At 35.2% G+C, this 27,224-nt stretch overlaps 1 protein-coding gene across 1 annotated transcript in view; it reads right to left on the bottom strand.

The window, feature by feature from the left end:
* PROS1 (protein S) overlaps positions 1 to 27,224 on the bottom strand; it is an 80,275-nt gene that overhangs the window by 46,682 nt on the left and 6,369 nt on the right. Inside the window, exons 2-3 of the mRNA XM_090276008.1 lie at positions 8,061 to 8,218; positions 5,442 to 5,466 (exon numbers count right to left, since the gene is read on the bottom strand). Of these exons, the coding sequence (XP_090132134.1) occupies positions 5,442 to 5,466; positions 8,061 to 8,218 (183 nt within the window). The remainder of the gene's footprint in view (positions 1 to 5,441; positions 5,467 to 8,060; positions 8,219 to 27,224) is intronic.

A 27,224-nucleotide genomic window follows, 5' to 3' on the forward strand; every position in this document is an offset into this window, starting at 1 on the left:
TTGCACGTCAGGTCCCCAGTTGGGGGCGTGTGAGAGGCAACCACACATTGACATTTCTCTCCCTCTCTTTTTCCTTTCACCTCTCTCTAAAATAACAGATAAATAAATTAATTGATTAAATTAAAAAAAAAAAAAAGAATCCAGCTGGAATTTTAAACAGGACTGCCCCAAATATATAGGTTACTTAAATCTTCATAACATCACTCAATTCAAAAGCATGAAATATCTTTCTATGATTTCAGTTCATTTTCTATATCCTTAGTTTGATTTTTTTTCCCTACAGAAGTTTTATATATTCTTAAGATATTTCTAGATATTCTATGAGATTTGCTGCTATTGTGAATGGCACCAACTTCTTATTTTTTAGTGGTCTACTGTGTAAAGACCTACTACTGATTTTTTTATGGGGAAGACTTAGAACTATTTAATATCTCCTATGTGTTCTAATATTTTGTTTATGGATACTGTTTTTTTCTAGGTATATTATATCAATTACAAATATGTAATGATAGACATATATTTTGCCTTATGATCTACACAATTCTTATTTCTCTCTCCTTATTGAACTATCTGTAACCTAAATTGCTTCCATTCTTGCTCTCAATCAAAAAGAGACTATACCTAAAGTTTATCCATTAAGTATAATGTTTACAGTATTCCCTCACTTATCGTGTGTATTATGTTCTAGACCCCCCTGTGAAGTAGGAACCTTTCATTTATTCTACACTCTTAAACCTACGTAACTTTAACACCATACGTATACAGTACTGCAAAAATCCCATGATATAGCAAAAAATACGCGATAAATATATTTTTAAAAATCCCACGATAAGTGAACCGCCATATAGAGAGGGACTCTGAACTATAGATTTTGTTCTTTTTTTCTTCCTTTCTTTCCTTTCTTCCTTCTTTCTCCTTCCTTTCCTTTTCTTTTTCCTTCCATCCTTTCTTTCCCTCCCTTCCCTCCTTCCTTCCTTCTTTCCTTCCATTCTTTCTTTCTCTCACATTGTATGGATATCATTAGCATGCCCATATATACCAATTTATCCAGGAGAGTCATACTTATTTTTTTTTTACTCGACATTTATCTAGTGTAGAATTAGTCCTCGACAAAATATAAAAATCTGGAAGATAAATTATATGGCTACTCTATATAATCTTTACCAAGTTCAGAAAGTTCTCCTATAATCATAGTTTGCTAAAAGTTTTTTCATCATAATTAAGTGTTGAACTTTATCAACTGCTTTTTCTGTATGAACTGAGGTAGTAATAAACTGTTTATGTGGAGAATTACATTAATGGAGTTTCTGATGTTAAACCACCCTTGAATTTCTGGAATAAAGCCTACTTCACCATGATACATTATTTTTAATATAATTTACATTAGATTGGATGTCATTTTATTTAGAATTAAATTACAAATGAAATTTTTTGTCCTTATCTGGTTTGAGAATCAAAATTACACCAGTCTTTTCAAATAAGCTCACAGCATAGATCTTTTTCTATTTTCTAGGACAATTTTATGAGAAACTTTAATAATTTCTTTATGTGGAAGAACTCACCTATAAAACATCTGGGTCTGGATTTAGGGGATTACAGAGAAGATGGCTTTGGAGTTTTAGCTTATTTATACTCATCTGTATGAACAAGTTCTCCATTTCTTCCTATAAAATTATAGATGTTTTATAGTTTTCTAGAAATGTATCCATTTTACCATTGCTAAATATATCTTATATAGCTACTTGTAATATTTTATGATTATATTTTATTTCATCAATATGATGTTGTTTATTTTTTAATCACAAATCTCATCTATGTTGGGGTTTATAGTATTTCCCATTTTTATCCTATACTTTGTTCTGGCATTCTTTCTTTCCTTTTTTCTTTTCCTGGATTATTCTTGCCAGAGGTTGGTCTAACTTATTATACTTTTCAAAGAATGGGATTTTGCTTTCGATAATCTCTCTTTTGTTTTCCATTTGATTTATTTCTATTCCTTTTTTTGTTATTTCCTTATTTCTTGTTACTTGGGGTTTACTTTAATTTTTATTTTTTTCTTGGTTGGAATGTTTAGATCATTTGTTTAAATATTCCAATCTATCCTCTGAATACTGCCTCAGCAATGAGAACTCCAATTCCCATATGCACATACTAGATGAAGCCAGCCTTTACTCTACCCATGGGTTTCTCATATTTCTTTAATTTTTTTACTTTATTTTGTTATTATTCATGGCTAGACGCTACTGTTTCTCTTGAGATGATTTTAAGAGAAGTCAGCATTCTGGGCTAACTCACCAACTGGCAAGAATGAGAAATTAAAAATTATTTCTAATATTTATATTTAGGCTCATAATTTAGCATTCTTCCCAAGAAGTTTCTCTCCCATTAATAGATTCCTCCACTCTATCAGGTGATAATTTAAAGGTCAATATAGATGATAGAGTTATTTATTCTATTTTTTAAGGAAAAGAACACAACTTAAAAACCCAGAGTATTTCTGTCCAAAATCTCTTTTCAATGCAGTAATGGAAGCTGTGGATAGATTGAAGTGCTTTCTGAATCCCTGAAACTCTAAATCTCAACACTGTCCAAAAAGTATGGGTTACTAGTGGTCTAATATCCTTGGTGTTCTTATCTCGCCATAAGGCACTCCATGCATGGGCTGTGGTAATTAGTAAAATTACTGTTAGGTTTACCAGGGACAGAATTATAAAGGTTTCTATCAAGTAGGAAAATCTGGTCTACAGGATAAATACAATTTAATGACATAAAAGATAAACTAAGAGCATTTCTTTTCTATTTTCAGCCATAGGATTCATCACATATGCCTATGTGTAAATAAGGTCCAAAATATTGTATTTTAATTTAAAAAATAAGCCATAATAAAAATAAATTTTTGTTTCATTTAGGGGTTGGTTAAATAACAATACATTTAAAGAAAGCTTGATCCAATAAAAAGTATATCTCCATAAATAGTTATTTAGTATTCCCAATAGCTCTGGAGTTAGAAAATACAGCATATATTTAAATACAGGACCTGGAAAGCTACATAACTTGCATAACCTGACAGAGTAGAAATTTTTATGATTAGGACTAGAGCCTATATCTTATTTATTTACTCATTTGATATTTAGATTTTCTACTATGCTGCCAAATAAGACAGACCAGAAGAGAAAGTTAGGTTGAACCAACAAAATGGAAGCTGAGAGGGATAAAACAAGAAAAAAGAAAAAATATTTTATCTAAGGTACTCCTCCAAAACACATCATGTTGTATTGAAATGTTACTTATCTTAATCCAAATAGGTTCTGTGATCAAAGGTATATATTTTCTAGAGTGTTGACATCTACAGAAACAATCTCAATACAAGGACCTAAGAGATGGGGATTAATACTATGTTTTTTTAATGCAAGCTTGTAATGTTTAATAGCCAAATATTGTGTTTTAGTATAAAATATTCAAATTTCTACCTAAAATTGAGAAGCTTAAATAGTCTTATTATTGTCTTGTCTCCACTTTAACAGAACAAACCTGTAGTTTTTGCTTGACAAAGTGAGCCCTGTATAAGTTTACAAAAGAAAAGATGTTTTTCATGGATGTGTATCTATATCCCATTGTTCTTTTAAGATGTAGCAGATAAAGATTTCAGAAAATTTGTCCTGACTGTGTGGCTCAGTGGATTGAGTGCCAGCCTGCAAACTGAAAGGTCGCTGGGTTAACTCCCAGTCAGGACACATGCCTGGGTTGCAGGCCAGGTTCCCAGTTAGGGGCGTGCAAGAGGCAACCAATGGATGTTTCTCTCCCTCTCTTTCTCCCACTCTTCCCCTCTCTCTAAAAGTAAATAAATAAAACCTATAAAAATTAAAACAAAAAAGATTTCAGAAAACCTTGTTGCGTCTTCATATCCGGAGACAAAAATAGTATCACTACACAATTTTTATAGCATCTCCTTTCCAAATTTGAATTAAACTATTTAAGTCTGTTATTAGTGGCTAGAAAAGGGAAGTGGATGAAGGAAAGAATAAAATGGAAATAAAGAAATCACAGAAAAAAATTATCATAATTTTAGGATCTTGCAGAAGTGCTGGATTGGAAATTATAAAAAGAATTGTCATAATTCAACTGGAAAACACCTAGCAGCCCATTGAACAGAAGTACGTCATGCCATGGAGTTCTAAAGAGAGATGCCACTGAACTGAGGTCCTGCAGTTAACGAGAGGGTGAAATGAAATGTAGTATGCTATAGTGGAGTCTCCTTGGCTCGGGACGTGCCATGCAAACAAGATTTGGACCGTTACGGATACTCAAAAATGAAAGAGTAACTACTTCAGGACTATGAAAAAGAGCACTTGGCACTAAAAGGGTCTTCTACACAGTAGTCTTAAGCTCTTATTTGTTGATTGTTCTGAAGGGTTGTTATAAGTACATACCATCATTTCAATGGAAGGCTCCCTAGGAAAGGGGGAAAGGAAGAGATATACCCAATCGAAGCTGGTCTCTGGAATCTTTACATGGGTATTCAAAATTAAACAAAAGCAAACAAAAAGTAAAACCCTAAATTGTAATTAAACCTTCTAATTTCAAGAGAAATAGTTTAATAGAAAGTTATTTGCAAAATTATATTAATACATTTTAAGCTACATAGTAATTAATATATATCAGAGTACATTTCCACTTATTTCCCAAGATTCACTTTTCATTTCTAAAGGGCTTGCAGCTCAGGTTGACTGGGATGACAGCGGGGTGGAAAGATGCACAGACAGGGAATATTCTGAGCCTAAAGGAGGGTGAAGAGAACACCTCTGTGAGCTGAACCTACAGAGAATCCCACCAGAAAGAGGCAAGCAAATTATACTCAACTTTTATTACTGAAAATGCCGACAACTATCCCAAGAAATATTAATACAAAATGTTTTTATATTTGCTTAAAGCAAACCAAAATCTTGTTATCTTTAATTGATATTTAGTTGAAATCAATTCATGTATTTGGATATGGAAATGACACCTCATTCTTTGGGAGTCCAGAATTGTGTACAAAAGGGATACTGCAAGGTATGACGAAATGATGTTGCCAAGAGAGAAGTCGTTAATAATTTCAATAATTATTTATGCCACAAGCTCCAGAGAGAACAGAGATCATTCCTTTCATTAAAAGATAACCCATGACATAAATATAACTTAACATTAGTCCAGTGAGTCTATGAGAAAGACAGGAAATTGAAAAGACTACAAGTCAAAATTCCATGTTAATTAAAGAACCATTCTAAATTTTTCTGTGTAAGTTTAATAAAAGGACAGCACTATTGCATACATAATGGGATCTTACTCCCAAGGCTAATGAAATTGTATTGGATGAAATATACAGGTGGAGGATTGGACTTGATCATATCTAAGTTCCCTTGCATTTCTAGAATTATATGAATAAAATCCTTTGAACTTACCTAAATATCTTGGATAAAAATATTCCTAGAAAGAAAGAAAAGTAAATAAATTGTCTTAGCAAACCTAAATTTCACTATAGAGTTAAAACAATTTTAAAATGTGTTTTTATTTTAAAGATGCAAATATTTTTTTTCCTTTTTATTGAATTTATCGGGATGACACTGGTTAACAAAATTATACAAGTTTCAGGTGCACAATTCCACAACACATCATCTGTGCACAGTATTGTGTGGTCACCACTCCAAGTCTAAAGATATTAATAAATTACATATAACTGTCATTTCCATAAGATTTTTTTCTATAGAAAAGTATACGAGGAGTAAATAAAATAACATTAAGCTAATAAGATTCTTAGGATCAATTAAATCATGTTTCAAAAGCTTCTAATCTGAAAACAGGTTCTATTGAAGCTGTTAAATGTAATCATATATGCCCCCTTTTGTAAATCCTTTATTTTTTCCATAATGATTAGATACCCATTTGACACATTTCATGTCAGGCTGATTACACACAGCAGATTCAATGCTGAATAACACTGGCATCATCAAAGTCAACTGAAGTGGACATTTATCTTTTAGCATCATAGGTACAAGTAATACGTTATGTATTAATTGGTTATGTACCAAAAGTCTGTCTGTAAGCCAGTAATCTGGAATAAGAATGCACTTTACCAGGCAGAGAAAAATGTTAAAAAGTGATTTCTAGTAGTAAAGTTCTCAGGCTGTTTCACAAAAGCCTTCTTAAGCCATAATGTATTAATGTGTAACATTACTAGCACAAGAACACCTCATGAGAAACCAGTGTTTCTATACAAAAACGTACTTAAGTACAAAACATAACTTCATACAGTACAGAAACAAAGTCCTCACTGTTTTCTTCTCTCACGTAAAAACCTACAAAACTCTTATCTACTAGTTTATAAGGATGAAATACCCCATCAAATACTTCAGACAGTGGTGTTACTTCAGACAGTGGTGTTACCTCCTACAAAACAAAAGTCAGGACGATAAGCAGCAATGAATGGGTTCAAAAGGAGATTATGTGCTGGGTGAAAGAAATATAGTATTAGGCATAATGGAGAGGTAAACAACAGGGTAGAGATTGGAAATGTGGACTAGAGTATTAGGGATGTGGGGCAGCATAACAGTGAGAAGAAATTACAAATGTTTTTTCTTTTATTTCTTCCATTTCTTCCTTTCTCTGTTATATCTTTCTCTTCTGTCAATGAGACTGATGTCAGAATGAGTGGAATGGAAGCACATTCATGAGTTTTCTTCTCCACTGTCTTCCCATCTCTCCATTATCATCTTCGACCTCACTCCTTATTTGCTACTCATAAGAAGTATAAGAACATATCTACAGGGTTAGAAATACAGACTCAAGTATTTCTGTGTGATATAATATGATATCTCAGGCATGCACACTTGCTTTAAAATGTTGCAGCAAAACAAAATAAGAGTGGAAACAAAATCGGAGTAGAAAATAGGCAAAACACTTAGAGCAGATTATTGATCGTTGTTGAAGAGGGAGGAAGGTATGCTGGGGTTTATTATATTGTTCTCTGTACTTTAGTATATATTTTAAATTTCTATAATAAAATAAATGTGTGTGTGCACATGTGTGCTCATGTATCTGTTCTCTACAAAATAAAAATACTCTGTATATTGTGTAGAATAAAATATTTTTGTCTTAAAAATTGCTTATCCATGAAGAGCAACAAAATTGAGAGAAACAGTTTGATGCAATGCCAGAGAATATTCAAACTGAATCTTTGGGTATGTATTAGGGTAGATGGAAGTAAAAGAATGGAAGAGAACACAAGTTATTACTGTCTTAGACAAGTTCTCCAACTACAGAGATGATTCTTGCTTGTTATCTCTCAACTAGTTTCAAGTTCAAAAAGCCATGGCAGAGGTAAAGGAGGTACTTTGCATATGTTATCTCCCTCATTTCCCTTTGGTTATATAGTTCATCTCAGAAAAAAATATCTGAGGTAACTGCAAAGATTACCACACTTGAATTCTTAGACTACCCACAGGATATGCTAAAGAATATCCTCCACTACGAAATAAGAGGACTAAAGATAAGGTCATATTTTTGTATGATATTTAGAGATGTTTATGAGTAGATTTTTCTAAACTAACTTGAAAACATTTGTACACTAAGATGTAAATTCTAACCCCAGGAATAAATGATGACATAACATGGCTCAGGAAATTTCTCAAGAGTTTATGGAATAAATTAAAATAGACTCAGGGAACACAGTGCTGAATGAATTCTTCAGTAAGCATTCACTGAGTACCTATTATGTACCAAGCTTTATATTAAAGGCTGGTTAAAAATGCCAATGGGGAGATTTAATGAATATAGTGATAACAATGCAATCACATGCTCTAATGGTCAAAGCACATTGCTTTTAGCTATAGTGTCTTCCTAACCAGTCCACCTTCCTTTGAAGGTACTTCTTTCTGAAATGCTTAAGTGGTTATGTGTGAAACATGATATATACACAATCATTAACTTTAAAAAGGCACCCAATGGAATACAGACTCAAGCTGGAATCATTCTGTCTGTTTGCATGCCTAGATAAGCTAACATTAATTTTCATCAGTTCTTACCGTTTCAGGGTAATTTTCAAAGACCTCCCTGGCTTCTTCTTTATTGCATACTTCTTCGATGCATTCTCTTTCAAGATTACCCTTGAGGGTTTCTTCAAACATATAATTTGCACGACGTTTCCTAACCAGAACTTGTGAAGCATGTTGCTTTGACAAAACTGAAGGGAAAAAATAAATTTATATAAATAAATCTTTCATCTCTCCACCCAAAATATATTATTGTATTAAAAAATGAGAATTAAAATAATTTTCTGCCTTTAAATTGTATGACATTTAAAATCACTATGGTTGAACTGAGAAAAAATGCAGATACATAGCACTTGGTTAACAACTCAAAAAGTAAGTTTGGTGTACAACTACAGCCTTTTTAATGATCTACAAAAATTATTCAAGTTCCTGCTAGAGGTCATACATAGCAAACAATACTTACTGTTTACATTATAACTACACTGGCAATATTATCATGCTGAAATGACTATGTCAAAAATCATAGCCATACCATCTTGAAAGCTACTCTTTTAATTTTAATGGAAAACTTCCATGATCACTGAAGCAGGAATATAGTCCAATCAACTATTTAAAAGATACCGGATAAGTTAACACACTTAATTATTTCTACCAACAGGAAAAAAAAAATCATGGTAAAAGCAAGTCCAAATAGAAGGCTCCTGAATCCACATGAACTAATCCTATCATTCCCTCTACAACTTTCTTTATCCCCTAATGAAGGGCATTTAAATCCCATCAAAAAGGCCCCATTTCTTTGCTCTCCTTGACACAGTGGTCTGTATTTATAGTGCCCATATCCTCTCCTCCCATCCTTTCGCACACTCATACCAATCAGCCATGCTGCTTTCATCAAGGTCATGATACTAATGCTAATGGTTAATTATCAGTCGTCATCTTACATGACCTACCAGCAATATTTGACAGCGTTGATTATTGCTTCCTCAATACAATAGTTTAGTTTAACCTGATTTACAGGTCATCAGGCATTCTTCATTATTCTCATTTTTCACTGGCCAGGCCTTAGTCGACTCCTCCTTTTAATGACCTCTTAAAATTGGTTACTTTAGGTTTCATGGCTGCATCCTAATAATACATTATATCTGCAGCTCAAGCCTCCCTCCTCACTTCGCATCATACATCCAGTTGGCTACTGGATATCCCCACCTGGATGACCAATAAAAATCTCAAAGATGGCATCACAAGAGTGAACTTTCAGTTTCTGCACTGTGACTGGCTCCACGTGAAGCTCCAGTTGATAGTAACTTCTAGGAGCTCAGGCAAAAAATCTTGAAATAATCCTTCATTGCTTCCCTCCCAACCCTATCCCACATCCCAGTTCTACCTCATCACAAAATCCTCTCAGGTTACTCTTCAAGATTTATAGAAAATATGACCACTTCTCATCACCTCAACTGTTATTATTGATATAACTATTTTCGTTTTAAAACTTCAATGATAAAAATTAATAAAACATTTTCTTTAACCAACTATGAGTCAAACCTTAAAAATCCGGCAATACTATATGGCACTTGAATATGTGAAGAATAAACGTTTTTACAAAGTTATTGGTAATTTGGGGAATTTAACTAATTAACTAATACCATTCATTATTGTGACAAACCAATATGTATGTATGAGTCTGTCTATCTTTTTTTAAAAAAGGATTAATATAATTTAAAATGGCTAATGTATTACTTTTTCCTACTTGGAACTATAATACTTTTTAAAAATATATTTAATGGCATTATCTAAATAATATAAAAACAACAGAAGGCAAAGAAAAATATTTTAATAGTTGAATAACAACAAAAATGACATAGCATAATTCAACATCAAGCAACAGATTGGAGGGAAATATTTGTATCATATAGAATAGAAAAATACATCCAGAAGTTATAAGCAACTTTGGGGTGAAAAAAAAAAACCAGCAACAGGATGTTTGAAGATGGCGGCTGAGTAAGTGGAAACTGAGTCCACTTGCTCTTGCCTCAAACTCAGTTTTTCAGTTCATCTTCCAACAATTAACCTGAACAATCAACGGAATCTTAGCTGATAGGAAGTTCTGAAGCCAAGGAGTACAGATGATACTTCGTACTATCCATTAAGGAGATTTTACAAGTTGAACGGGGAAATACCGGGTGCGTGGCTCCTGCAGCAGCTGAGAAACAAGACAGAAATTCCAGCTTTGGAGTTTCCTTCCTATTCAGAGAAGGGGTTCTTAGTACAACACAGGGATGCCCAACTCTAACTGCAAAACACTTGGGGGGATATACAGAATCTGAAAAACCCAGACTACACACACACACACACACAGTGATCAGCACATCCATAGCTGTAGTGCCAGCCTGGAGAGTTCCAGATATGACCAGGTTGCTGCTCCTGGGTCTGTCAGAGGCACCTGCAGACTGCAGCCAGGCGTGATCTTCATACACATTTTGCTTTCTGGGGAGGCTGTATGTGGGAGAACCACACAGTGACTCGGTACTGCGGTGCAGGAACTGCATAGACTTTTTAAAAGAAACTGAAACGTGGTTGGACAAGGACCCCGCACACAGCTGCTCTGCCAGCAGAGACCAGATTGAAAGCGCAGTTATGAAGAGAAATGTAGCACAACGGGAAAAGTGCTTCTCTTGGACTGTCCTGAACTTCTCTCTGCTGCGCAGAGCCGTGCTGGACTTACAGGTTCTTTCGCACTGAGACCAGCTGGGCAGAGAGATCAAAGATTGGCACAATACAGGGAGGAGGCCAGAACAGAGATCTTGTTGCGCAGATTGGGAAAGAAAACTAGTTTTCCGAGTCTCAAGTATGTGAACAGGGCCCCACCCCACGCAGCTCCCCACAGCGAGCAAAGCTGCTGCTGCTGCGGCTGTGGAGAAGAACCTGTGGAGTGGGAAGATTGCTTTTTGACCTGTTCTGAACTTTTCTCAGCAGCAGCAAGCCACTCTGGATCTCCGGGTCTGTTCCTACTGAATCCAGCAGGGCAGGGAGATCAGAAATTTGTGCAACAAGGGGTTTGTTGGCCCATGTCCAGCTCGGCTTGCAAGCAAGCTGGGGGCTACGTGGAACAGAGTTCTATACTGTCTCCAGCAAAGGCTGTGGGCTGGGAGTTAGACAGGCAAGAGTGGAACACCTGAGATGATTTTCAGCCAGGCAGACCCCCTCATAGAGTACAAATCTCTGGGAAGGGAGACATGTGTCCACCCCCTTCCTGCATGGTTGCAGACACCACAAACAAAGGGGAACTCTGTAGAACAGTCCTGCTAGGTTCAAGATCCCCCTGCTGGGCGCATTTCCACAGGGGGAAGAAAGAGGCACTCCAAAAGGGGCAATTCTGAACTTTTTTCAGCTGCGCCGGGCCACTCTGGCTCTTCGAGTCCTATCCCACTGAAACCACCTGGGCAGAAAGGTCAGAAATTGGCACAGCAAGGGGTGCTCTATGCCCCACCCAGCTCGGCTCACAAGGAAACTGAGGACTGCACAGATCAGTGTTAGGGACTGTGTCTCTTGCAAAGGCTGTGGGCTGGGAATTGAGCAGGCAGGCAGACACCCCTGTAAAGTACAATTTCTGGGAAGAGAAAGGTGTGCCTGCCCCCACCCCAGCCCTCTGCAGAGCGACACCATATCCGATGGGGAAACTCCACAGAGCAGTCCTGCCAGATCCAGAACTCACCCAGTGGGCGTGTATGCACAGGGGGAAGAAGTAGAAACTTTAAGCAGGGACCCTCAAAGTGTGAGAATTTCGAATGATAGCATCTGGGAGCAGGACAGAGAGCTTAGCCTCCTACTGAGGTCTTAGATTGAGAAAGAAAGTTTAGCCCCCACCTAGGGTCTGGTTTTGCCCCAGACCCAATGGGAGGCTCTTCTGACCTATCCCTTGAAGTATAGAGCTGCTGAGCCCACTCCTGCAAAAGGGAAATAGGAAAGTACCCATCCTGAACCAACAGTGAGCCACCTGAGGAAGCAAGAGCTCCAATCTCTGACAAAGACTGACGGGGCATGGCTTTGAGTAGGGGCTATGCTCCCCTCACTAAGTGCCCTACAGACTGCAATTCTAACAAAGGGGAAACCTGCTAGCCCTATTTCAACAGACCTGTTCTCAGCTTACAGGCCCTTATCAAAAAGTTCTGGAGAGAAACCAGGAAACCACAGGGAAGGGCAGAGGCTCAAAGAGGGAGTCCGACCCCGAGAAGCCTCAGCTCTTACACAGAGCTGCCATCAGCACCAAACAGGAAAGAGCTGACCCTTTTATACAGATTGGTCCCTCATGTGAAATGGACAGCGATCTCATCAGAACTATACACTACTGGAAATAATCTGGGAAAGACCAAGGCGTGTGGCTCAGGGGTTGGGGAACACACCCACCATCTTCCCTGAAATCTGAATGGCTTCTCCCAGGGGAGATCCAGGGGTCCCATCTTCCTAATTGCACCAAATCCCTCTCATAAACAGACGGGTCAGCGGCTAGGCTGAGACTAAGGGCAGGACTGCAGACAGAGGCAGGTGGAGGTGGTAACTGGACATTGGATGACCGACCCCTGGGCCTTGTGTTGATAAAAAGTCAGCAGTGAAGAGCAGCAAAGACAATCTGATCACAGCCAAGCCTGAAGGAGACAACCACAGACTGGATTACTTGTAGCTTGAACAGGCTGCCTAGAGCTTGACAGGGACAGCAGCTGAAATTGGCTTATACCAGCTTCAGACAACATCACAGTTGTATCTAGGAGGAGATCCCAGCAAGCAAGCACTAAACCCTAAGGAGACAAAGTTCACTTCATTCAATTTCATTATTTGTATTATTTTTGCCTTTCTATAACTTTTCCACATCTTTTCTTTTTCTTCAAGTTTCTTCCAGTTTTTCACTATTATTTATCTCAAATCTCATATTGTACTTTTTTCTTACTCCATTTTGCCTTCCTCCTTCCCTTTCTTATTTTCTTTTATAATTTTATTTTTCTACTTTCTTCAGCTGTTTGTGGCAATTCCTTGTTCCTATTCCTTACTCTTATTATTTCTCCTTCCTCTATCCTCTCACAGTCATTTCTCTTTCCTTTAGCAGCTCATATTCTTTTTTTATTTTTCATAATATTCTTATTCTCTTTCCACCTTTATTACTCTTTCCTAACTTGTCATTAATATTGCAGTTGTTGTTGGGGGGTATTTTGTTTGTGTGGGTTTTATTCTGTGTTGTTTTGTTTTCTGTCAGCACCTGTACAACAGTATCTAAGATACGGTGGGGGTTGAGACTCTCAAGTCAGCCAGCCAGTGGGGAGAACCCACAAATGAACAGACCAACAAGTATCAAAACTCAAATATAACAGAAGAGCCCACACAAATTGCATAAAGGACATCCCTAGAGCATCCAGCTCCTGAGATCAAGGAGACTGCACCACTGAGTCCCACAGGACCCATACCACATAAGGCCACCCCACAAAAACAGGGAGTCAAACCAGATAAATCTAATATATACAAAAATAAAAAATAAAAAAGGAATCAGCTAAAACGAGACAAAGAAATCACCTCCAATCAAAGGGAAAGGAGGAATTCCTAGAAAAAGAACTAAATGAAATTGAGGCAAGCAATTTATCAGACACAGAGTTCAAAGTAATGGTTATAAGGATGCTCAAAAAAACCTAGTGAAAATTAAAATGAACTTTATGGGAACTACAAGGAACTTAGTGGGAACTACATCAGCATAAAAAAAAGGACATAGAAACTATGAATAAGAAGAGGTGGAAATGAAAAATATAATATCTGAAATTAAGAATACACTAGTAGAAAGTGAAAGCAGGCTAGATGAAGAGGAGGAACAGATTAGCAAGTTGGAAGACAACAAAGAAAAAAATACCCAGTCAGAGCAACAAAACAGACTTAAAAAAAATGAGGATACTTTAAGGATGCTTTGGGACAACATAAAACATAACAAAATCCACATCATGGGATACCAGAAAAAGAAGAATAGAGCAAGGGATAAAAAAACTGTTTAAAAAATAATGAGAGAAAACCTACCTAACCTGGTGAAGGAAAAAGTCATGCATGTTCAGGAAGCACAGAGTCCCAACCAAGATGAACCCAAACAGACCATATCCAAGACACATCACAATTAAAGTGGAAAATTTTAAAGACAAAGAGAGAATCTCGAAGGCAGCAAGGGAGAAACAGCTAGTAATATACAAGGAAGCTCCCAAAAGGGTATCAGCTAATTTCTCAATAGAAATAATACAAACCAAAAGGGACTGGCCTGAAATATTCCAAGCAATAAAAAACAAGAACCTGCAACCAAGACTGCTCTAGCTAGCAAGGCTCTCATTTAAAATGGAAGGCAAAACAAAGAACTTCCAGATTAAAAAAAAAAAAAAAAAAGCTAAAGGAGTACTTCTCCACCAAACAGCATTGTATGAGATGCTAAAGGAACTGCTTTAAGAAGATGAAGAAAAAGAGAGAAACACAGGTACAAAGGGAAAAATGGCAATCAATAAGTACGTATCAATAATAACCTAAAATGTAAGTGGATTAAACACTCCAATGAAAATATATAGTGTAGCTGAATGGTTAAGAAAGCACAACCTGTGCCCTGGTTAGTGTGGCTCAGCGGATTGAGCACTGGCCTGTGAATCGACGGGCTGCTAGTTCAATTCCCAGTCAGGGCACAGGCCTGGCTTGTGGGCTAGGTCCCCAGTTGGAGGCATGCAAGAGGCAACCACACATTGATGTTTCTCTCCCTCGCTTTCTCCCTCTCTTCCCCTCTCTCTGAAAATCAATAAATAAAATTTTTTAAAAAAGACAAGAAAATATGACCTGCATATATGCTGTCTACAGGAGACTCATCTAAGAACAAAAGATACACACAGGCTGAAAGTGAAGGGATGGGAAAAAATATTCCACACAAATGGACAAGAACAAAAGCTAAGGTAGCAATACTTATATCAGACAAAACAGACTCCAAAAAAGACCATAACAAGAGACAAAGAAGGTCACTACATAATACTTAAGGGAGTAGTCCAATGAGAGAATATAACCCTAGTAAAAGTATATGCACCCAATATAGGAGCACCTAAATATATAACAAAAATACTGGAGGGCATTCAAAAAGAGATTTATAGCAATACAGTAATTGTAGGGGATTTTAACACCTCACTGTCAACAACGGACAAATATTCCAGACCAAAAAATCAACAAGGATATAGTTGCATTAAATGACATTCTAGATCAAATGGACTTAATTGATATTTACAGAAGCAACATTTAACCCCAAATAAGCAAAATATACATTCTTCTCAAATGCACATGGATCATTTTCAAATATAGACCACATGGTAGGACACATAAAAAGCTTCAACAAATTCAAGAAAATTGAAATAATATCAAGCACCTTCTCAGATGACAATGACTTGAAACCAGAAACCAACATCAAGAAAAAAAAAAAAAAAAAAAAAACTCAAAAACATTCAAATACATGGAATTTTAATAACATGTTATTAAATAATGTATGGGTTAACAAAGATTCCAAGGAAGAAATAAAAAACTCTCTGGAAACAAAAAAAAAAAAAGAGAAAATGAACACACAACAACCCAAAACTATCTGACACAGCATAAGCCATCCTGAGAGGAAAATTCATAGCACTAGAGTCCTACTTATAAAAAAGAAGAATCTCAAATAAACAACCTAACCCTACATCTGAAAAAACTAAAGGAACAACAACAAACAAAGCTCAGAGTGAGTAGAAGGAATAAAATAATCAAGATCAGAGCATAATTAAATGACAAAAAACTAAAAAAATTTTTTTTTTCAAAGAATCAATGAATCAAGTAGCGGGTTCTTTAAAGAGAAACAAAACTGACAAACTTTTAACCAGAAAGAGAGAGGACCCAAATAAATGAAACCAGAAATGAAAAAGGAGAAGTAACAACTGATATCACAGAAATACAAAGAATTGTAAAAATTACCATGAACTACTATATGTCAAGGAATTGAACAACCTGGGCAAAATAGATTAATTTCTAGGAACATAAAATACTGCAAAACTGAATCATAAAGAAGCAAAAATCTGAATAGACTGATAACAACCAGGGGAATTGAAGCAGTAATCAAAAAACTCCCAGCATGCAAAAGCCCTGGACCCGATGGCTTCATAGGTGAATTTTACCAAGTATTCAAAGAAGAACTAACACTTACCCTCCTCCAACTATTCCAAAAATTAAAGAAGAGAGAAGACTCCCAAACTCTTTTTATGAGGCTAGTATCATCCTAATTCCAAAACCAGGGAAAGACACAACAGAGAAAGAAAATTACAGGCTAATATTTGTGATGAACATAGATGCTAAAATCCTCAACAAAATATTAACAAACCAGGTCCAGCAATACATTAAAAAATCATACACCGTGATCAAATGGAATTTATTCTGAGGATGCAAGGATGGTACAATATTTGCAAATCAATAAACATGATACATTACATAAACAAAATGAAAGCCAAAAATTGCATGATCATATCAACAAATGCTAAAAAAAGTATTTGATAAAATCCAGCACCCATTTATGATAAAAACACTCAGCAAAGTGGGAATACATGAAACATACCTCAACATAATAAAGGCCATATATGAGAAACCTACTGCCAACATCGTACTCACTGGGCAAAAACTAAAACAGTTTCCCTTAAGATCAGGAACAAGAAAGGCCGTCCATTTTCACCACTTTATTCAACACAGTACTAGAAGTCTTAGACACAGTGATCAGACTAAAATAAGAAATAAAAGGCATCCAAATTGAAAAGGAGGAATAAAACTGTCACTATCTGCAGACAACATGATAGTGTACATACAAAACCCTATAGATTCCACCAAAACACTACTTGACCTAATAAGTGAATTGGAAAAATTAGTGGATACACAGTCGATATTCAGAACCTGATAGTATTTTTTGTACACCAACAATGAATTATCAGAAAGACTAACTAAGAAAAAATCCCATTTACTTACTATAGCAACAACAACAAAAAATAATAAAGTACCTAGGAATAAATTTAACCAAGGAGGTAAAAGACCTGTACTCAGTAAACTAAGGAACACAGAAGAAAGAAATTGAGGAAGATACAAATAAATGGAAGCATATACCATGTTCATGGATGGAAGAATGAACATCATTAAAATGTTGATACTACCCAAAGCAATCTATATATTTAGCACAATTCTTATTAAAATACCAATGACATATTTCACAGATCAAGAACAAATATTTCAAAAATTTATATGGAACCAAAAAAGGACTCCAAATAACCTCAGCAATCTTGAGAAAGAAGAACAAAGTTGGAAGGATCACAATACCTGGTGTCAACCTATACTACAAGGACACTGTAATCAAAACAATCTGGTACTGGCGTAAGAACAGACACATAGATCAATGGAACAGAATAGAGAGCCCAGCAATGAACCCATGCTTCTTTGGTCAATTAATATTTAACAAAGAAATTGTGTTGGGAGAACTGGACAGAGACCTGCAAAAAAAAATGGAGCTAGATCACCAATTTATACCTTACACCAGAATAAACTCAAAATGGATAAAAAACTTAAATATAAGTCGTGATACCATAAAAATTCTAGGAGAATACATAAGCAGTAAAGCTTCAGATATTTCATATAGCAATATTTTTGCTGATATATCTCCTAGGGCAGCAGTCCCCCACTTTTTTGATACCAGAGATCAGATCTGTAGAAGAAAATTTCCCATGGACCAGGGAAGTGCGGATGGTTTGGGGATGACTCAAGAGAATTATATTCAAGATCACCTTCTGTTGTGCAGTCTGGTCAGGCCCTGACCGACAACAATCTGTGGCCAAGAGGCTGGGGACCCTTGTCCTAGGGCAAGGGAAATAAGGGAAAATAAACAAATGGGACTGCATCAAATTAAAAAGCTTCTACATGGCTAAAGAAACCACCATTAAAATGAAAAGGGAACTGACTGAATGGGAGAACATATTTGCCAATGATACATTGGACAATGGTTTGATTTCCAAAATATATAAAGAACTCATATGACTCAACACCAGAAAGACAAACAATCCAATTAAAAAATGGGCAAAGGACCTGAATACACACTTTTTCAAGAAGGACATACAGATGGCCAATAGACATATGAAAAAAATATTCAATATCACTAGTCATCAGAGAGATGCAAATTAAAACCACAATGAGATATCACCTCACACCTGCCAAGATGGCTATCATCAATCGATCAACAAACAACAAGTGCTGGCGAGGATGTGGAAAAAACAAAACCCTAGTGCACTGTTGGTGGGAATGCAGACTGGTGCAGCCACTGTGGAAAACAGTATGGATATACCTCAAAAAATTAAAAATGTAACTGCCTTCTGACCCAGAGATCCCACGGCTGGCAGTACACCTTAAGAAACCTGAAATACCAGTTCAAAAGAATTTATGCACCGCTATGTTCATAGTAGCACTATATACAATAGCCAAGTATTGGAAACAGCCTAAATGCCCATCAGTAGATAAGCTGATTAAAATCTGTGGTACATTTACACAATGGAATACTACATAGCAGAATGAAGGAAGGAATTCCTACCTTTTGCAACAGCATGGAAGGAACTGGAGACTATTATGCTAAGTGAAATAAACCAGTCAGTAAAAGATAAGTACCATATGATCTCACTTGAATCTAATAAACAAAATAAACTAATGAGCAAAACAGAACCAGAGGCACAGAATCATGGAATGGATTGAGAGCTGTGAGAGCGGAGGAAAGAGGTAGGGACTGTTTGAAAGAAGGTGAAGGGATTAGTCAAAGAACATATATGAAGGATCCATGGACATAAACAATGGTGTGGGGAATGACTATGGCAGTGGGGACAGGGTGTGGTGGAGGGTGCGAAGGGGAAAAAATTGGGACAACTGTAATAGCATTAACAATAAAAATAAAATATTTAAAAAATAAAAATAATTAAAAAATTAAAAACAGCAACACTAATGTATTCAGTACAGGAATATGTGCAAGATTAAATACAAAATAATTTAAATAATATAAATAAAATACAAACAAAACTATAAATAAAATCAATAAACATAAGTACAGAGAAAAATTATATGAATAAACATATGAAAGGATCTTCAATACAAATTTAAGAAAACAATTATATCTTTGCCTATTGAATTTGTAAAAATTTAAAAGACTGATAATATCAAGTATTGGTGAGTGTTAAGGGAAACAAGTATTCTTGTACAATGGTGGTCAAATATAAACTGGTAAGCATTATTGGAAGGTACTCTGGTAGAACCTGAAAATATAAAGCACATATATTCTTCAACTCAACAATTCTGCTTCCAGGTATGTTCTACAGATACGTACTTATGGTAGAAAATGAAATGCATAGAAAGTTTGCTAAAAGACTGTACTATCAAAAAAGTAAAAAGAACCTAAATAACTATCAAGAAGGGAATAGGGAAAAACAGTCTGAAATACACCTGTGCTGTAGAAAGATAAGCAGCTATTAAAAAGAAGGAAGACACTTTTACATTGAAGATCTCCAAGATAAATTAAGTTAAAAAATGCAGCCCTGGCTTGTGTGGTTCTGTGGATTGAGCACCAGCCTGCTATCTGGAATGTTGCCTGAGGGATTCTTAGTCAGGGCACATGCCTGGATTTTGGGCCAAGTCCCCAACTGGGGGCCTGCGAGAGGCAGGGGATTGATGTTTATCTCCTTCTCTTTCTCCCTTCCTTCCCCTCTCTCTAAAAAGAAATAAACAAATTTAAAAAGGCTCTTGCCTTTCAAAAACCATTAAAAAAAATAAAATGCAAACTGTAGACTGCCACAACTCTGGTATAATCCTATATTATATATCAGCCAAATTTGTAGAGATGTAAATACTATGTAGACAGATACAGAGAAAAGAATAAACACACTGAAACTACTAACTGCAATTATATTTAAAAAAATAGACTATATATATTATAGTTTTGACTTTGTTATTTTAGTTTATGAACAGAACAAAGTTTTTTAACAAAAAATTTTCACAGCACAAATATAACCTATAGCTAATTTTTTAAATCCTGATTGTAACCACAAATGGTTCTTTCACTAAGAAAATGACCAAGTAATATAAATAGCTCAATTTGTTTTTCTCTTATTTCCCTTATTAGATGATAATAAAAAATGAATACTCAAAGTTGACAATAAAAGAAAGAAAAAAAGCAAAAGGACTATTTATTCAATAATCACCATAATTATTGGTTGAATAATTAAACATCTTTCAAGGGCTAAGTACTCTTACTTTCTTTCTCTTACTTGCCAAAACAGAAGTTTAAATGTGATAAGTAACTAAATAAGTAAGGTGTTCGAGTTATATTTTTAAATCCATTTATTACCATCTTTATCACTGTTCATTAAGATAAATATTAAATTAAGTCTGTGAGTCTAAAAGATGCTCTTCTGTGAGTATGCTACCTGCCAAGTGTATTATTGATTGAAAAATGGCAGCCCTGTCAACAATAAAAAAGTCTGATACAGGCAGTTCTCTCATTTATTTAAAGTAATTTAAAGTATGCTATTTTATAATACATATAGCAAAAATTTGGCCCTTCTGAACTTCAAAGCAAATACATGACTATCTTTCAAAGGTAAATACACTGATTCAATAATAAAAAAAAAGTCAAGGTCAACCAACCACAAACATCACTCTTTGGCATTTCTTCCTCACAAAATATTGATATTTAAGAATATCCCTTTCCCTACAAGGGTCTCCACTACAGGACACAGACCAGTATAACAAAACATATTAATGTTTGTGAAAAAAGAAGTTATCAACTGTCCAGGAAGAACTAAAGGTGGTGGTTTAAAGGAATGCCCACATACGTTTACAAAACTAGAAGGAAACATAATAACCTTCATTGCTTTGGAGATCATGCAACTCAGGTAAAAAGCATGCAAGACAGGTGCCCGACATCATAAAGCTAATAAATAGCAGACGTACAACTTAGATCACAGATATCCCAGTGCTCAGAACCGTGACCATCCATTACAATTTGCTGCTTCTCGGACAACAAGCGCAAGTCTCTGTGTTGATTGACAGAGGAATATTTAAAAGAATAATTATTACACATTTGACCTAAAGGATAATGAAGCTAACAATAAAAAACTAACTTTGTCTAAATAAATTTTGTCTGAATTTGAATGTTTATGTTTTATTTCATCCAGGTTCAACCCAATAATGCTTCAAATTGGCGTAATATTTAATAATTTTCAAAGTATATGTTAATTATTTCATTTGATTCTCAGATAAACAATGAAATAAACTACAAGATAGAATTATCATTCCCATTTTCCTATTGAAGAAATTTGGAGAGAAAGAAGTTAGGTGATCTGACCAAGGACACAGAGTTAGGAAGTGGTGCTAATGGGACAGGAATTTAAATATATCCCCATCCTCCTGCTCCAATGCTGTCTTCTGTGTATGCGGTCACTCAAATATCCACAATATACTTTGTTTTCTTTAAAAAAAGAAATTATGCGGCCGTGAAGCTGACAAGTTTGATAGCTTAAATAAGACAATTACTGTCCTTTGTAAAGCAAGCCTATCCAAGGGAGTGTGTTTTCAAAGGAGTTTTTCAAACATGGCATCATAGATTCAAACTGAGAACTACAAAACTATAGGATAAGACAAATATGTGATTAGACAGGCTTTTAACAGCTAGCTCAGAGTCCATACATCCAAAAACATCCACCTTACTAGCCTGCAGAAATGTCTAAATAATTCCGTTATATATCATAGTAATAGCTATGACACATAAGCAAATAAATGCTGTTTTTGCATCATCTCCTTTAATCCTAATCACAACTGCTCTAAGTAGATAATAATTTTCCCATTTTATACATGAGTAAAACTCAGGGAAGAGTTGAGTTTAATTTTACCAAGTTCCCAGAGCTGAGAACAAAACCAAGCCTGCCTCCAAAACCTGTTTTCCTTTTGCTTTGTAATCATGTTTCACTTCTTTAAATGAAGATATTTTCAAGAAAGTCCTTGTTAAAACCCAACTATGTTGCTTGAAAAGTGTTACATTCAAATTCAAAATTTTAGGTTATAATGTTTAGTTATGTGTCTTTTGAGATTAAAAGTATGACTATATCAGCTTTTTGTTTTTTTTAACTTATCTGAGTCAACCCTTCTCCAGAATAGTGATCTTAGCAGGTTGAACAACTATTGTCAATAACAACCACTGTTCAAACACTAACTGGAACTCTCTTAAAACTGTCTTCACAGCCTTCACATGTTCCCTTCAATATTTTCTGTCGAGGCAAATCTTTGCTTTTTTTTGGTTTTGTTTTTTTTGTTTTTTGTTTTTTTTCAGCATAAGTTTCATTGTTTTATCTCCAAAGAAAGGTAATTTATTATTACTAGTACTTCACTTAGGCATCTGTAATAAGGATAGTGAAGTTAGTATTGCCTTAACTCACAGGAAAATTCCTCCACTGTTCAATTGGTTGGCCCTAAGTCAAGGGGAGGTCCTTTCTTCAGACCCCTTTCCCACTTGGTTGTCAAAGCTTGCTCCTCTCTCTGTTCAGGGAGGCCAGGGCCATTGATCTGCAGGTTGCCCAAAACTGACGAGTCAGATGAGGAGGAAGCAGCAGATGGAGGAGGCCCAAGCTTTAGGACGGCTCATCCTCTGAATCTCTTCCAGTCTGCTCTCTTGTCCTTGCAAAGATTATTTGTGCATTCCTCCCTCCAAAAATTGACCTCCTTTTTAGTTTTGCTTTCTGTCTTTCTTCTCCCCAGGTCTTTATTATTTGGCATTCCAGACTGGAAAACCTGCCCCTAAGAGAATGTATCTGAGAAGAGAATCCTTGGCTAGCATTTGGGTTGGCAGAGTCTTTGAATCTTTGTTTCTGCTTCAATGTGGGGCGGGGTCAGGGAAATGGTTTTCAAAGTACAAAGAGAGCAATGAGACAATAATTTGAGATATAATTGTGCCTCTTACATCTCAATTGTTAAAATGCCATATTTTCCTTAAATCAAAGCCTGAAAAAAATAGAACTACAGGTTAATATATAAAAACTTTTCATTAATAATAATAGGAAAACATATGGTCATGTATTACATATTTTATTTTAAATTATCACATTAATTAGCTATAAAATCTTTCACTTTTTAATAAAGAATTCTACTACAGAAGGTTTTCAATTAAGGAGGGATATTTAAAACCATGAAGGTTGCAAAGAATAAGAAAAATCCAAAGGCAGATTTTTACTTAGGCATTCATCAGCTTATATAATTATGAACTTTCAGAAAAGCTTGTGTTAGCCTTCAGAAAGAAATGCTATGTCTTTATATATGCTATACTTAATCTTTTAGATATTTTTTTAAGAGAAAGCTTTTCTCTAAATTTCACTTCATATTGAGCACTCTACTGCTGAATAACTGAGTCTCCGCATATCACTATGTTAAGGGTTAGAAGAACGTTAGAAAAAGTATTTTCTAAAGGTGAACGATGCCTCTGTCCTTCAAGAAGAGTGAGCAACAAATAGGCTGACTTTAAACAAGTCAATATCATAACAGATAGGTCTAGATAAGGACATAAATCTAAGAAAGAAAAAGATGAAATAATCTGTGAATTATATGCTGCACACATAAAGGTGAGTTCTAAAACATTTGGATTGCAAGGGGTGAGGGCTATCATTTATTTAGAAATAGGAAAGCCATTGATAACGTTAAAAAAAATTTTTTTTAACCTATGACCACTGACCCCCTCTGGGACAGATCAATGAATGATTAGGGAAACAATGCCTAAACTGTCTAGCCACACAGAAGTGAAATAGTCCTCTTCTTACTCCAAGATTTAATTATAATTTACAGCATCAGTCTAGGGAAAAGAAAAAAGTAATAAATGAAAGACTCTGCCATTGTCTCCTAAGATGAAAATCTTTGATGTAGCCAGAGAGAGAAAGCAGGACATTTTAGTTATTCCTTCCAAAACAAATACTTCTACCCAAAAGACAGAATAGGCAGCTTATTACCCAGAAAGTAGTTACACTGATCATCTCTTTTACTTGACTTGTTTGCTCTCGGTGAGTGATAAATTACTGTACCTCATCCGAGTTTAGATTTTGGTTAAGATATTAAGAGGAATTTTCTATAGCCTGTCTTTTCTTCTCTCAGCTACTACATTGCCAACTGGCTACATGTCCTAAGGCTAGAGCAGAAGGTCTCTTTTATGATGTGCAGCAAGAATATCCACTCAGTTGTTTCCATGCCTTCTTTATTTCCTACACATGAGGAAACCAAAATACCATCTAATTTTGACATCATGTATCAAGAAGTTACAGCTCAGGAAATGTCTTGTTTTTTGTATTACAGTAGTCCCTCTCTACATCGCAGTTCACTTATTGCAGCCTCACTGTATCACGGGATTTTAAAAAATATTATATTTAATTATTTATCATAGATTTTTCCCTATATCACAGGATATTGCAGTACTGTATACGTATGTTGTTAAAGTTACATAGGTTTAAGAGTGTAGAATATGTTTAAGAATATAAGTAGTGTTTATAAAAGTGTGGAAAAGGTTAATAAGGGAATAGGAAAAGTTAATAAGGGACTAGGAACAGTTTATAAGTGTGTGGGAAGGGTTTATAAAGACTTAAAATATATATAAATACTAAAATAAATGTAAGGTTCCTACTTCACAGATTTCCACCTATCACCAGCGGGTCTAGAATGTAACACCCACGATAAGTGAGGGAATACTGTATTTGATGTATTTTGTTTAGGATGCCATCAATTATATTACTAATTCACTGGCCTTCTGTGTATATTTGGAAAAGCAACAGGCAAACTGTTTCTGGACAGTTTTAAAGGCAACAATGAGAGAGTTGGCCTAATTCTGCAATATCCCACTTCCTGCAATATCACCCAGATCTCCCCAATAAGCAAGTCTGAAGTATACTTAGAGGCTTAGAAAGACTTTTGATCTCAATGGCTTCCCTTTGATTCTTACGATGTTATTTATTTTTTTTAAAGTGCTGATATGGATGTGAGATTATTTGGAATATTGACTGTTTCTAATTTAATATAATGTTTGTCAGCCTCTCAGAATTCCCTGTTGACATTCCAAAAAGGCTATGAGACACAGTCTAAATAACAATAGAATAAAATGATAACTTATATCAAGAGTAAATGACTGGGATAAGAAGTCAGGGAAAAGAAGGAAAATAAACAAATTATAAGGAAAGGTGCATTTAACATATAGAAACTCAGGCCCACTTAAAATAATAAATAACCACAGACAAAATATAAAACTAATTGTTTTCTTCCATAGTGATGAAATAATAAAATAAGCATTTGTGTTCTACTTGACAAGTCATTATGGACTGAATGTTTATGTCTCCCCCAAATTCATATGTGGAAGCCACAATTTCCAGTGTGGCTGTATTTGGAGATGGGACTCCAAGGAAGTAATTAAGGTTAAATTAGATCATAAGGGTGGGGCCCTGATCCTACTGAATTAGTGTCCCTACAAGAAGAGACAATAGAGAGTTCCCAAGTGAGATTATCTTAAGCAGGGATTACTTGAATGAATAATAATAATAAAAATAAAGCAAACAATCTTGCAAAAAATAAAAATAAGTTGCCCTAAAAAGTAACTAATAAAAATATATAAATGTTAGGGACTCAGTAGAATATAGCTAGTAGTTTAAACTGCTGACCAATGAGAACAGAATGTCAACAGATTTATACTGATGGCCTAGAACTAGTGAGAACCAGTTCCTTTTACTTTACTTACCTATAGAAATACTCAAAATATGTTTAGATAAATTATATTTATTTTACTCCCCAATAAACCTGAAAGATTAAATTTCTATCTTTAGCACAATGTAATATAAAGAAACATCTTCAATAATGGGGTTGTCCCCATACTAGAGTTAATAACAACTTATTATATTTTTTAAAAAGTAATAAAAAGCACTATAGCCCTGGCTGGTGTGGCTCAGTGGATTGAGCATCGGCCTGCGAGCCAAGTGTCGCTGGTTCGATTCCCAGTCAGGGCACATTACTAGGTTGCACGTCAGGTCCCCAGTTGGGGGCGCGAGTGAGAGGCAACCACACACACAAAAAAATAAATAAATAAATAAATAAATAAATAAATAAATAAATAAAAAGCACTATAACTCAACTTTCCAAATACATTCACTATTAAAATATTATCCACTTCCTTTGAATCTTTTTTTTTTTTTTTTATTATACAGAGAATATTCCTCTTTTTGCTGGGTATAATTGACATATAACATTAGTTTAGTTTCAGATGTACAACATAATGATTTTATATAAATTGTAATTGTATATACATATACATACTCTCTCTCTCTCTCTCTATATATATATATATAAAATCACCCATATAGTTAATTTTGTGTCTGTGAGAACTTTTAAGTTCTACTCTCTTAACTTTTAAATATACATTATTATTAACTATAGTTACCATGCTGTACATTTTATGCCCAGGACTTACTTATTTTATAACTGGAAGTTTACAACTTCTATACTGAGTATTTTCTTTTAAAATTATTAAATTCTTAATTGCAATTATATTACAATATAACAATGTCAAGTTAATATGTACACTTAAATTTTCAGTTATGACAAATACATTTCAATTTAAAATATTTAATAAAAAACTGTATTCTTGCACATCTCCCCAAATAATTATATGTATTTACCAGAAAACTTTAAAATAAAACAGGAATACTTAGATTAAAAGTATTTGCATCACTTAACAGAAAAGAGTCAACACATATTATTGTTTTCTGTAGCACCAAGTTGGCTTTTTTCTTTTAGCATAAGAAAACATTACCCTCAATCAAAACCTAGCAATTTAAAGATAAAATTTAGCTTTGCTAATGTCAGCTATCATCCTGCCAGCTTTCATTCACTGAATGGTGACAGAAAATACCAATCCTACAGCTGCCAGAAACTGAGCTTGGAAGAGCTTCAGATGAGACCTCAGCCCTGGCAGACCCCTTGATTTTTGCCTTGTGAGAACCTGAGCAGGTGCCTGGACTTGCGCCTGGACTTCTGACATATGAAACTAGGAGATAATACATTGTTTTTCTTTATGATGCTAAGTTTGTGGTAACTGCTACACAGCAACAG

The sequence above is a fragment of the Furipterus horrens genome, unplaced genomic scaffold, assembly GCF_987537825.1.
Source record: "Furipterus horrens unplaced genomic scaffold, mFurHor1.1.pri manual_scaffold_1, whole genome shotgun sequence".
Taxonomy (NCBI): Eukaryota; Metazoa; Chordata; class Mammalia; order Chiroptera; family Furipteridae; genus Furipterus; species Furipterus horrens.